General features: G+C 36.8%; 3 protein-coding genes across 8 annotated transcripts; 1 reads left to right on the top strand and 2 right to left on the bottom strand.

Moving 5' to 3' along the window:
- Window positions 1-41: 41 nt before the first annotated feature.
- On the bottom strand, window positions 42-3659 carry LOC106645214 (uncharacterized). The gene is made up of 11 exons (XM_014361010.2): window positions 3023-3659; window positions 2789-2936; window positions 2473-2696; window positions 2116-2297; window positions 1841-2009; window positions 1708-1752; window positions 1451-1625; window positions 989-1371; window positions 601-896; window positions 409-516; window positions 42-334 (listed from the first exon to the last, which is right to left on the bottom strand). Exons 1-11 carry the CDS (start codon window positions 3095-3097, stop codon window positions 241-243), a joined length of 1899 nt encoding a protein of 632 aa, XP_014216496.2. The 5' UTR covers window positions 3098-3659; the 3' UTR covers window positions 42-240.
- A 1493-nt stretch (window positions 3660-5152) lies between these two features.
- On the top strand, window positions 5153-7795 carry LOC106645272 (peptidyl-prolyl cis-trans isomerase). Of its 3 annotated transcripts, none has more exons than XM_014361099.2 (4): window positions 5153-5267; window positions 6644-6987; window positions 7244-7330; window positions 7399-7795. In XM_014361099.2, exons 2-4 carry the CDS (start codon window positions 6672-6674, stop codon window positions 7491-7493), a joined length of 498 nt encoding a protein of 165 aa, XP_014216585.2. In that variant the 5' UTR covers window positions 5153-5267; window positions 6644-6671; the 3' UTR covers window positions 7494-7795. The 3 variants fall into 3 exon arrangements, with proteins under 3 accessions (XP_014216585.2, XP_014216586.2, XP_089448304.1); XM_014361100.2 differs by having other exon boundaries at window positions 5153-5334; XM_089592178.1 differs by lacking the exon at window positions 5153-5267 and adding an exon at window positions 5691-5811.
- A 294-nt stretch (window positions 7796-8089) lies between these two features.
- LOC106645228 (U4/U6.U5 tri-snRNP-associated protein 1) lies at window positions 8090-11465 on the bottom strand. Of its 4 annotated transcripts, none has more exons than XM_014361030.2 (11): window positions 11181-11465; window positions 11006-11094; window positions 10441-10914; window positions 10237-10365; window positions 9548-10100; window positions 9190-9470; window positions 9047-9128; window positions 8778-8973; window positions 8519-8705; window positions 8292-8446; window positions 8090-8212 (listed from the first exon to the last, which is right to left on the bottom strand). In XM_014361030.2, exons 1-11 carry the CDS (start codon window positions 11347-11349, stop codon window positions 8185-8187), a joined length of 2343 nt encoding a protein of 780 aa, XP_014216516.2. In that variant the 5' UTR covers window positions 11350-11465; the 3' UTR covers window positions 8090-8184. The 4 variants fall into 4 exon arrangements, with proteins under 4 accessions (XP_014216516.2, XP_089448296.1, XP_089448297.1 ...); XM_089592170.1 differs by having other exon boundaries at window positions 8778-8989; window positions 9051-9128; XM_089592171.1 differs by having other exon boundaries at window positions 8778-8989; window positions 9051-9128; window positions 10441-10854.
- Between the last annotated feature and the right edge of the window lie 888 nt (window positions 11466-12353).

Raw genomic sequence — 12353 nt, 5'->3', positions numbered from 1 at the left:
ACCACAATAAAAATTCTTATTTTATTCATACTTGTATGAATCAACATTATTATGATGATTATTCACAACTATAAAATATAAAAATATGTGTAACAGATTGTTTTTGCAGTATAAACAGTAAAAAACTCGACATTGCAGTATCGTTTATAGAGGCAGCATGTATTTTAGCATGCTGACAAAGTTTTGTACTATTGTTACAATTCAAACTTATTCACAACGGTTTTGTATAAAAATATAGAATCACAAATCCAAGACGGGATCATAATATAAGTATTTTCCGAGTCGGACTTTATTAATATTAATTTCATCTTGTAAGTTCACATCGAGGGTTGACCTGAAGGAGATACCAGTAGGTATTAATGTATCCTCATTATGGTTATCATTAACAAACATTTTAACGCTACTTACAGTTGATAGCATAATTTATCAAGATGACATGGCAGCAAGTATCTTGCATGAGGTGAGAGATCAGCAAAGGGATCCTCAGTTTCATCAGCACCTTTAAATGTTTCTAATCTGTAAGGGAATTAAAAAAAATTAGTATCTAAAATGAAAAAACCGAATGGAACAATTACAAATGATGAGGATACAGTTTCAGACCTAACGACAAAATGCCTTTGATATTCACGTTTCAGGTCCTGGTTGTAACGCTTGGCAAAATCAAGGATGGCTGGAAAAACGGTTTCGCGAAAATCTGTGATCTCGAGATTTTCTAGGCGTTTCAATTGCTTGAACCGAGTGCACCCAATTTTGCTCAGCGACGCAAAAATCGTGCGTGATTTCAATGTATCCATCCAAACGATGCGACAATCTTTCCTTATCATATTAACCACCCACTCGTAGCCTCCCAGACGGGCCACGTCGTTCCACAATTCTGGAGCCCACCAGTCGTACACCTACAAGAATTTTCGAAAAATTAATTCCAAACGTTACTAAATCATTACAGGTGACGACGAGGATGTATACTTGGGGGGGAACTGTTACTAACATCACAGCCACAAAGTTCCGTCAAACTTTTTCCAAACTGTCCCATGAATGACATGAACTCGTCGGATTCTCTTACATACAGAATAACGATTCCCGATTCCCTGACGAGTAGTCTTTCCTTCTGCGAGTCCAAGCTGTCCACATTTACATTCTTATCACTTACTCCATAGCCACCTGCTGCACTCGCGTTTCCATTGGGAAAAACTTTTTTTTTCTGAACGTGTAAACAATAAGATACGAGGATCGTACTCGACACTGCAACTACGACTAAAACAGCTGCCACATATCCAAAGATGTACAGCATTGCCGGTATTTTCAATTTTTGCACGCCGTTGTCTCCCTCCAATTCCACGTCTATTTCTTTTACCTCAGTCTTTTGACAATCTATACAAAAAAAAAAGAGAAGAAAAAAAACCTTTTTTTTTTTGTACATTGGTCAAGTCGTTTGTTCAATGCCGCTTACGCTGCATCCACGCGCAAGGAACTTTATCTCTCGAAGGTGGCTTCCACGAGGTATTTTTTTGGCACCTCTGATCCAATATGCGAATGAAAAGGCAATACCCTGTATCCTTCATCGAATTTTCCGCTACGAAATTGCAGTCGATTGTTTTTTCCGATTCGCCGGTGGATAAAAATTTCTGAAAAAAAAAAAAAAAAAAAAAAAAATCAATCAAAGAATACAACTTGGAAAAAGTGAGAGTGCGAAAATGTATTTCTTACAGTCGACTGAGTACAGTTCTTGTTCGCTGCATCGGTATCGTTCCCCTGAAAAGCATTTTAAACAAAGGCGAATAATATATATGTATCATTACTTTCTTCGGGACATTTTCAAAGATATAATGAGCCAAGTTACCGGACTCAGTGTTAACGATAGTTTAATCAAGGGGGATTCGCTGTATCTGTTGCAAGCGACTTCTTCATTCTTGTGGACTAACGAATAAGGTGCCACTTCTATGTCTACTTTTATATCTGGTGGGCCCACGAGCAGAGAAACATACGTTCCAATTGGCACCGTTTCCAAACTGCAAGCAAAAATTTGTTTGTTTTTTTTTTAATTTATTTTTTTTTTTTCAGGGCAAAGCGTCAAATTTTTATGTTGGTGTTAAAAAAAAAAAGCATATAATAAACCTTGATTCGCGATTTGTCAACGTCGACTTGTAACTGCACGAGACTTTCGGCTCTGCGACCTCTTTTTTCAGATAATCGGTTACAAAAAATTCATTTCCAACGAAAATGTAATCATTGTCGACATTAAACCCAAGAGCGTAACATCCCGTGTAGATGTAGTGAAACCACATGTGCAGGGTATCCTAAATAATCGAATGTGATGAGAAAAAATTTAAAATTTGACTTACATTTTACAAAATTTTTTATTGCATAAACGAATATTTGGTGGCGATTATTCATTAATTTGTAAAGGATATGATTTTGCGTGCACTGAATCTGAAAAAAAAAAAAAAAAAAAAAAAAATGTAAATAGCTCACCTCGCAAAACGACGATTGCGATGTATTTTTCATCGCCTGTTCTTCTTTATTTTCTCTAGTGCTGAGACAGACGGTTTTCTCTGGTGTATGGATCTCAGTGTGGTTTCCCTTACGAAACACGTAATTGTTGCAATCCTTGGAATTATTTATTCGCGGATTAATGAAAAGGGACACTTTGTACTTGCACACGGTCGAGGGAGATTTGAAACGTATTTTCAAAACACCTGAAACAATTGCAAGTAAAAATATATACTTACAATAACACATAAATAAATCCAATTGTTTAATTAACATGGCCACGTTTTCATTGACATACCGCGACTGGACGATTTTTTTTCTTCATCCCACATGATGTAAAAATCGGCAACCTTTGGTATCTGTTCTCTGGTGCACAAGTTTATGCCATCAATGGAACTTGTTACATTTTTATCAATTTGTGAAGCACACCTGTAGTCATGGTTGTACTGAAAATTAGATAATAAAAACGAAAATTTATATTTGACAAAAGAAAAAAAAAAGATGGTAAAATACAAAAAAATAATGAACTTACAAGGCAATCGTTTTTATGTTCAAGAGAAAAGGCACATGCATAGAACATCACTAGAGCCACATAAGGATGTATCATTTTTCCATTGATTGTTGAGTGAATAATAATCGTAAATACGATCACGAAATGAAAGTTTTCGTAAGCATTTCTATTTATTTATTTATTATCTACCTATTCCCTAACAAAATGCAACCTGAAGCTAATTAATATTCAGGTGGCAAGATTTTACATCAGAACTCACTGCATGGACACAAGCGTATATACAGCATATGTTATTTTCATCAAAAAAGTTGGAGACTATGGCGTGAGATTAAAAAAAATATTACTAACTTGGCGGACCATGACTTAAAAGAGTAGAAAAAAAAAAAAAAACATCCGATCTAGCTGCGCATAAACACCGGGGGATATGCTTTTTTTACGCAAGTCGGATGAAACATTTAATGAGCCGTTGAGCTGGTTTCGTATGCAAAAATATCCCCATCTTTGAACACACGACGGAGATAAGGATGAGCGTATACGGCCAAACAATCTGAACAAATACGCGGATTATCGCATGTGACGAGGTGAAAAAAATCTCGTGTCAAACTTATTAAATTATTTTGACAGTCGTAAAATCAATCCGCCGTGTTTGTAAACACAATGTACGTAACTATACGTAAGTACGCGTGAATGTTGTTAATATACGTAGCGCACTTAAACAAACGTGCACAGGTGCATACATACACAAAACAACTTACGAATGCGCATACATTTGTACAAAAAGTATAAATTAATAGTAATGATAATAATAATACAAACTAGTCTTTTGACGTTTCATTATATATTGTGTCACACATGTACAGTTATACAACAGGCGCGCGTAATGCCACACACACTTATAATTTTTACGTGTATGCACATTGTCGGTGAAAAAAAAAAAGAAGTATATTTTACCCGCAATTAACAACAATTTTAGTTTTCGCGTGTACGTTTTACATTTTGCTGTATGAAATTATTTGGTGATGATAAACGATTGTGTCTCGTATAGGATCGTCTAAAAACTCATTACAGTCATTACATACGTGTATATGTACACGCGCGAATACATACATATGCGTGGAGTGTGTCGGAGATGCTGAAACTTACACGTGCACCACGTGCGCAAAACTGGACATTTTTATGATTAAGTTATACCTATGGTGTATCATACGAGTACATGTTGTTTTTTTAAGTTTCGTATTCTCGTAGATTGATGGAATTTTAATACTAAACTAATTGATAAAAACCCATCAAATGGGTTCAAATAAGAATGTACAGAAATTATGATTTGTTGATAAGGCAGAAATAGAGAAACATACTCAATATTGAAGAATGTATTTGTATTAAAAATATGCATCGGTACTTGAGATTATTACGAAGTACGTCATCTATAATGTGTATGCATAGAAATACGTATATAGTGTTGATAAAAACGTATTTCTAAAACATAGCACTACGTCGATTTTGAGCGATATGGAGCGTAACAGATTTTGTTCGTAGAAACGAAGCCGGCGCTAAAAATTCGCCAACCACAATTCACAAACCGCAACGTCCAGTACTAAGAAAGCGTAAAAAATAGCGCGTTTCTGCACGTGTGGGTGAATCTTCAAAGATCCGCGGTACAAATTGTTTCCCATATTTTTTTTTTACAGAATTTAAATTGTTCTAAAAAATCGTTCGAAAATCAAAAAAACTCCACCAATTGAGATAATATGTCGAATGAATTGATTTTACCCCAAAAGGTCATCATAGATGCGGCCGCTCGAAGAAGCAAAATTAAAATACAAGATAAATTAGCTGTTTGATTTCCTAATTCTTATATTTTCTGAAAATAAACACCTTCGATAAGTGTGAATAATATATTATTGTAGTTACTCTTAAGCAGCTCTCCGAGCAAAATAATCAATAAACGAGAGTCAAAGATATCGTTTAGCTCTGAAAAATTGCCAGTTGCTTCATTTTACAAAAAAAAGCGCTGAAATTTAAAAGCCCTCTCTCACTACTTCCCAAAGTGGTCACTTTGTACAAAGTTTAAAGGGGCAGTGGCGCTAGTGCCACACGATAAACCTCTTGGAAAGCAGAGGACGAATGAACACGAGTTCCGCCATCAGCCGCCATTAGCGCACTTCTAATCAAGTCGCCGGCGAGTTCGCATCTCGAGATATTCAATTCAGCGTCTTCCGCTCCTGTGAAACAGCACATCCCGCTCGAGAGAGGAGCACTGCACAAGGTAAGTGCGAGTGAGTTTTGTGTCCTCGAGTGAAAGAAAATCGGGAATAACGCGTCACGGGTGGAGGGTAAGTTGTAAATTATTCAAGTGAAATTGGCAGGTATAGGTCAGCGCGGCTTTTCCTCCGCCACGCGGTCCTCTCCTTTGGCTTCGAGTGAAGAGAACCCGAGCAAGACATCAGAGTAGAAACTTTATGTCCCAAGAGCTCGGTAGTCTCGGTACGCGATCGAGTGTCACTGGTGCATTCATGATGTCACGCTTTTCCCTCGACCGGTGTTCACGCGTCCCGATTTCGGTCTTCCGCACGAGGCATCTTCAGTGCGTCCACCTTTACAGTACACGGTGTGCAGCAGCGTTTTCAAGGCTATAGAAATGGCGGCTACGCGGGCTCTCCCTGTTCTGCTTCCTCTCGTTGCCGCTTGTGTTTTATCACTTTTGAGAACTTTCCGCTCGCACCGTATTTTTTTCTTCCCCGCACTAGCAGCTCTCGGCAGATGCATACGTGCCATACAGCATAGATTGCAGATCGATAGAGGCTTGATAAGTATATACTACAAGTAATAAATTACTTTTCTCGGTAGCTTTTCTGCTCATCGTGTTTGCTCCGATAGGTTATTTTACATGTATATGTTTTTTTGATGGACTCAATGTGCGTAGATTTTGTATATACACATACAACCATTAGTTGTCTAATTTCATCCCTCCAGAAAAGGCGACACGCGACGAAAACTAGCAACGTTTTAGCTGGAAGGTGTGGGTGGTGTTAGTTAAAATTTTGGAGCGGTTGCGGCTTCTAGAACTTAGCACTGATCCCCGAATAAGTACTCACGTGCTTGGAAATCGTATAGCTAGCGTCAGCGATCTCGTGCACTTTCCGCTTTTGATTTTTCCACCATTCTCAATGCAACACATATGTATGAACACCAAACAATTGACTTTTCCTTCAATCCTAACTATCCTCAGTTACTTAAATACATTAATGCGATGAGTTTGTAAAAAATAATCGTAATTTCTATGTTGGCTGATCTTTAAATAGATTACTTTATATGAAAAATATATTTATACTTTTTTACATTTCTAGTATTGTAAGTTATCAGTTTGACGTATATGTTTATCGACTAACAATTAATATTTATCTCGTCTTGTAAAAAGGAAATCTTAGATTAGATTTTCTAAGTAGAGCAGCATTTTCGCTGTACATTATTTAACGTGTAGTACAGTTAGTCTAGTGCGTAAACTACCTTTATTCACGTGAATTAAATTTGTATTAATTATTCAGCAGTATGGACGTTGATTCCCGTAAAATATTCATGAGCGGATGTACCTAATTCCAAATCGATGATTCTAAGAGAGTTGAATGCTTGATTTCCTTTCAGAAAACAGAGGAAAAAATAAAAAGCAGCAATGGGTCTACCACGAGTGTTCTTCGACATGACCACTGATGGTCAGGCAGTCGGCCGCATCGTCATTGAGCTGCGCTCGGACGTCGTGCCTAAGACGGCGGAAAATTTCCGGGCTCTGTGCACCGGTGAAAAGGGATTCGGCTACAAGGGCAGCTGCTTCCACCGTGTCATTCCAAACTTCATGTGCCAGGGTGGCGACTTTACCAATCACAACGGTACCGGCGGCAAGTCCATCTATGGTGAAAAGTTTGCCGACGAGAACTTCACGCTCAAGCATACCGGACCCGGAATTTTGTCAATGGCGAATGCTGGACCAGGTACTGTTCAATATACTTTTTATCTGACTTACCTCAAGAATATTGCAAGCAGAATCTTATATCAATAAAACTCGTTCAACACCACAAAAAGGACCCGAGAGCTTGCTTACATGACCACTGCTTCTGATCACCATACACAAATACAACTGAGCTAATCTCATTTGCATACATATCCAATAACCCTTACACACACCTCAATGAGTAGCATTCGCTAGTTGATTTTACATTCTAGTAAAATAAATTTACATCCCAACAGGCACAAACGGCTCGCAATTTTTCATCACCACTGTTAAGACAGCTTGGCTGGACAACAAACACGTCGTATTCGGCTCCGTTGTGGAAGGTATGCTTTATTCATTCTTTAAAGTAATTTTTTTATCTACGTCCGTAACTTTTCTATGTTTGTGTTAGGTATGGATGTCGTCAAAAAGCTGGAAGCCCTTGGTACACAAAGCGGCAAAACCAACAAGAAAATCCATGTAGCTGACTGTGGACAGTTGCAGTAAAAAATTATTACCAATGTTTTTTTTTCTCCTACAAAACTTTCGCGGTTGCAACAACATCGATGCCGTGTGATGATTTCATGAGAAACAAAAAGAAATGTGAACATGAACCAAGAGCATTCGAACATATAATGTTTTCATTCCTTTGATCAAACAAATGTATAGATACTATTCTGTGTGCATTTAAAATTGTTTTAAAGATTAAAATGTCTTCGTTTTATTTTACATTTAACATCTTCCGCGTACAAAAATTGTGTAAAGAACTACTGTGTAGTTACAGCCAATAAATGAATGTGTCAAAATTATTCAATTGTGTAATTTTACAATTTTTTATGAGAAACGTAAAATTTAAGGTCAATGTCCCAATAACTGAGAATACTTTTTTTAGCAATAATTTTACACATATTAAAACTTGAAAACAAGTTGTGTTAATTTAATTATACGAATGTACTAAAATTTCACTAGTATTGTAGCAGTTTGCTGGGATATAGCTGTTAACTTGCCAATTTTAGCAGATTATTTATATTGACATAAAAATAAGCAAATTAACACAAATAATTTTAAAATGTTTTATTTCTTTTTCAAAACAAATTCATCAGTATGACAATCAATTAATTACGTTGCTCACCTCATCTCAATAACTTTTTCGTAAGAGCAACCATGTATTCTATTGTGTTCCCTGAACACTTACAAGTTAATTCTTGCTTTTTGATATACTAGCCCTAAAATGATAATCATGGGTTAGGATCTTACAAACTTTGAAAATAATTATCTGATTATCAAATAATAAAGTATACTCACGTTTGCATGTGTTTATTCCCACTGAGAACAATAAATGGAGATTGTGTTTCTTTTTGTTTTGCTTGTAAAAGTGTTAATGTTCCTAATGGAGTGTCTGTAGAAGACATCCTTTTCATTAAACATTCCTGTTCTGCCTTTTTCATTCGTTTTTCAACCTACAAAACAAAAAATTAAAGATTAAATTTTTAATTATTTAAATTATTTACTTATAAAACAAGCTCTTTCACCTTATTTTTTCCAGGACCTTTGCCATGAAATTTATGGGACAAATATCTAAATGCTTCTTTAGCATTCAAAACATGCCCATCATCATCGATGTATTCTAGTTTAACGTTAGGTCTAAAAGTATCCTTTTCTTTGAAATCCATGGTAGGACCATTAAATCTATCACGACGACCAAATTTATCCTCATCGCTATAAATACCAAAATTAAGCATGATCCACAAAAATTTTAAAGGTATAGTACATTAAAAAATAATACAATACCCGTATGCTTTGTCCTCTATAGAATAATTTTGAGCTTTGAGATGAGCAAATCGAGATGCTGAAGGTCTATTTGAGTCTTCTTTTTGTAAATAACCTTTGCTCATGGCCAATTTCAAAGCCCCACCTACGCCGTGATCAAGAGATGGTTCAGCATCTAAAATGGCAGCTTCCATAGCAGCAGGATCTGTGCTATTCTCTGAAAATTTCATCATCTTTGATAAAAACTAAAGTTTTCCAACAAGCAATAAATTTCATAAAAGTTTACTTACCCACATCCACGGAATTCCAAGCACTGCGCTCATTCATCTCGTCATCTGAATACTCAGGTTTAACTTCATCCATTTCAAAGTCCTATTTAAAAAAAGCATTTCCATTAAAAAATGATTGTCTTCTACTTTAATTATTTACGTACCATAAATTCTTGATTTTCTTCTCTGTTGCCAGCTTGGCCATAAGTTGGAATGTCTCCAAGTGTTCTGCAAAACTCGGCAGTTGAGTTTAAAACGATACTGCCACTACTGCCAACAACATTAGGTTCTGCCTTGTCCATCTCTTGTTTTATACCAATTGCAATGTTTTCCGGTTTCAACAACGTAATCGGTCCTTTTAAACGCTGAGCTTTTTGCTTTATTTTCCGATCCAAATCGCGATCATCATCCTCGATTTTTATCCGGCTGAGATCCTCCTTGGGTGCTATTGAAGAAAAAAATTGTTACAAACGTGTAAAGCATGATTGAAACATATCACTGGATAATCAATCGAATTGTTACCGTCTACATCATCAACATCTAAAATGTCGGTCGGTTCTTCCCTTCGCCGTCTTCTACTTCCCAAATCTTTCAAGTAATCGTTATTTTCTTGAATAAGATCGTCGGCTTTAAATTTTCTTCTGATTTTCTTAATTTTCTTTTTGGGCTTTTTAAATTTCACCATTTCTTCTTCATTGTAGTAATCAGTGGCCATTTTAAGATTTGTGAATTCTAAGCTTTCCAGGCGTTTATTCGCCAATCGATTTTTCACAATTTCAGCTTCACGGGCTTTCATTGCTTTTAAATCAACTGAACCAATGGCGAAGCTATCACGCTTTTCTCCATCTATCTCTTCGTCGTATTTTTCTAAAACTTTGGCTTTCGACATTCCATATTCATCATAATAACTCTCATCAAACGCGTCGTAGCCAGGCTTTTTCGCCTTTATTAGTACATTCTTTTTGTAACGTTCATCATCCTTCATGTTGACATTAACAAGAACATCGTCGTCTTTTGCCAAAATATCCTGATCTTTCAACGTCAAAATGATGGAACTGCCGTCTTTGAAATCGGACTTAAAATGAACGAGTTACGACATTAAAATAAAAAAAAAATAAAAACTGGTTGGTATATTAAAAAAAAAAAAATTTGGTCATTTTAATAAACCAAATTTTTTTAATTCAGTACACGATTTAATAATAAAAACATACCACATTGTGTTCCACTCTGAGTCCTTTTAAATGTTTGCCAGTGTAGGCGTTTCTTTTCTCATTGTTGACGTCTTCTTTGATTAAATTTCCTATGCCAAATTCTTCATCCATTTGATCCAAGAGTTTAGCCTAAAAAATTTAATTTATAATTCAATACACAGATTGCACGATAGTAACGTCAATTTAACAGTTGTATATGCATACTCTTTCAGCTGCTTTTTTCTTTTCCGTTTCGATTTTCCTCATTTTTTTTATCCACTCGGACGCATCACCATCATCCGAATCATCATCACCTAGGGTCTTGACAGCAGCTAACGAAGATTCGATTAGTCTTTTCTGTTTAATAACATCGAGTTTTTCCTTGATTTTCTGCGTTTTTTCCTTTTCAGCTGTGTTAATAGCCGGTTTGTGGCGAAATTCTCCCAAATCATCTTTGATGATGTCAGAGCCTTCTTTGGGACCTGAATCAACCGCCAGAGGTTTCAACCCAAGTTTTGCTCTCAGTTTGTTAGTTTCCTCGATTGAAAGAGATGCATGTGCTTTTCCACTTTCATCAGGAGACGGCGATTTCTTTTGTCTACTCGGCCTATCATTTTTTCCATGACCATATCTGTCCTCCTTACTTTGGCCGCTGTACCTGTCTTCTCTGCTTTGATGGGAATGCCTATCTTCCTTGCCCTGAAAATTCGATTCATGCAGTTGAAGGAAGCGTGAATCAGTAAGTTCCCAGAGAAAGTCTACAAAAGCCCAAAGCTAGGATCATGCTTACCCCATGAAGAACCTCAGTTGGTGGAGATGTCGAATAGTGCGTTGAGATTCTTGAAATCTTGGGTGGTGGTGGGGCGCTGATGATCTCCACTGCAGATCAAGAAAACTTCTTAAAAACTGAAAGTGTTAGTGAAAGGGCATTGTAAAAGAATGTCATCGAAAACGTTTAAACTCACCATCGCTATCGTAATCCTTGCGATCTTTCTTCTTGTGTTTCTTATGATGCTTGTGCTTGTCCGTTCTGTCTCGTTCGGGTGAATAGGACCTCGAGCGACTCCGACTACGATGCCGCTTTTTCTTCCCATCGCGGTTTTTATCCGTTTTATGTCTTTTACTCGAACCCATTTGGCTTCAAACAAATAAACGAACAAAAAGAGCTGTCGAGCGTTTACAGTACACGAGTACACACTCCACACAGGTTGACTCAATGATTATGAATAACAACTGACAACAACATGGCAATCGACTATAGAGAGTAAATCGACAGTAGCGCCCCCAACCACGCAACGTTGTCACGTCTTACATATGCAGCGTTGGGTTAGGCGGATTCAATATCGGAACTTTTTCCCTAGATCGTATATATAGCTATACGATCTAGGGAGAATGTTCCGTCGAGCAGACAACTCAGCAGTGAAGGGGCATCGCCAAAGACACGCGAAAATTCAAAATTGTAATATTAATAACACAAGCGCTTATCACTCAGTGACTTCGAGCGCTTACTGGCCACTCTTTTAAATAATTAATTATTAAAATAACACAAGCGCCTATCACCTTATGACCCGGCGCGCTTACTGGCTACTATTGAATAATAAATTATCAAGAAATTACAAGAGCGCCATTTAAAAAGATCTTTGTCGTACTAGATAGGCAATCAAAATTGTGATATGTTTACATATGTTATCGATCAACTTTTTATTATTTAGTAGTGTTGCAAATAAGTGTCCTGGATCATCAGGAAGAAGGTGCTTGACATACTTATGATTAATTATTTATTTACTAGATTTGCAATTAGCGCCCCAGGTAATACGGTGATAGGCGCTTGTGTTATTTATTAATAATTATTTATTTAACAGTTTTGCCAGGAAGCGCCCTGGGTCATCAGGTGATAGGCGCTTGTGTTATTTTAATAATTATTTATTTAACAGAGTGACCAGTAAGCGCCCCGTGTCATGAGGTGATAGGCGCTTGTGTTATTTTAATAATTATTTATTTAACAGTGACCAGTAAGCGCCCCGTGTCATGAGGTGATAGGCGCTTGTGTTATTTTAATAATTATTTCTTTAACAGAGTGGCCAGTTAGCGCCCCGGGTCATTGGGTGATAGGCACTTGTGTTATTAATATTACAATT

The sequence above is a fragment of the Copidosoma floridanum genome, unplaced genomic scaffold (genome assembly GCF_036245765.1).
Source record: "Copidosoma floridanum isolate Cflo_tuat_1 unplaced genomic scaffold, Cflo_Japanese_pri ptg000014l, whole genome shotgun sequence".
In the NCBI taxonomy this organism is placed as follows: domain Eukaryota; kingdom Metazoa; phylum Arthropoda; class Insecta; order Hymenoptera; family Encyrtidae; genus Copidosoma; species Copidosoma floridanum.
Note: the sequence above shows the minus strand (reverse complement) of the source record. Positions and strands in the feature narration are given on the sequence as shown.

What these genes read in the sequence shown, in the direction of transcription:
- LOC106645272 (XM_014361099.2), top strand. Translation starts at nt 6,672, where the DNA reads ATGGGTCTACCACGAGTGTTCTTCGACATGACCACTGATGGTCAGGCA. An exon ending in AATGGCGAATGCTGGACCAG is followed by an intron (nt 6,988 to 7,243) that starts GTACTGTTCAAT and finishes ACATCCCAACAG; the next exon opens with GCACAAACGGCTCGCAATTT. An exon ending in ATTCGGCTCCGTTGTGGAAG is followed by an intron (nt 7,331 to 7,398) that starts GTATGCTTTATT and finishes TGTTTGTGTTAG; the next exon opens with GTATGGATGTCGTCAAAAAG.
- LOC106645214 (XM_014361010.2), bottom strand. Translation starts at nt 3,097, where the DNA reads ATGATACATCCTTATGTGGCTCTAGTGATGTTCTATGCATGTGCCTTT. An exon ending in AAAAAAATCGTCCAGTCGCG is followed by an intron (nt 2,697 to 2,788) that starts GTATGTCAATGA and finishes CAATTGTTTCAG; the next exon opens with GTGTTTTGAAAATACGTTTC. An exon ending in TTGACAAATCGCGAATCAAG is followed by an intron (nt 2,010 to 2,115) that starts GTTTATTATATG and finishes TTTTGCTTGCAG; the next exon opens with TTTGGAAACGGTGCCAATTG.
- LOC106645228 (XM_089592170.1), bottom strand. Translation starts at nt 11,349, where the DNA reads ATGGGTTCGAGTAAAAGACATAAAACGGATAAAAACCGCGATGGGAAG. An exon ending in CAACTGAGGTTCTTCATGGG is followed by an intron (nt 10,915 to 11,005) that starts GTAAGCATGATC and finishes TCGAATTTTCAG; the next exon opens with GGCAAGGAAGATAGGCATTC. An exon ending in ATAGAGGACAAAGCATACGG is followed by an intron (nt 8,706 to 8,777) that starts GTATTGTATTAT and finishes TGGTATTTATAG; the next exon opens with CGATGAGGATAAATTTGGTC.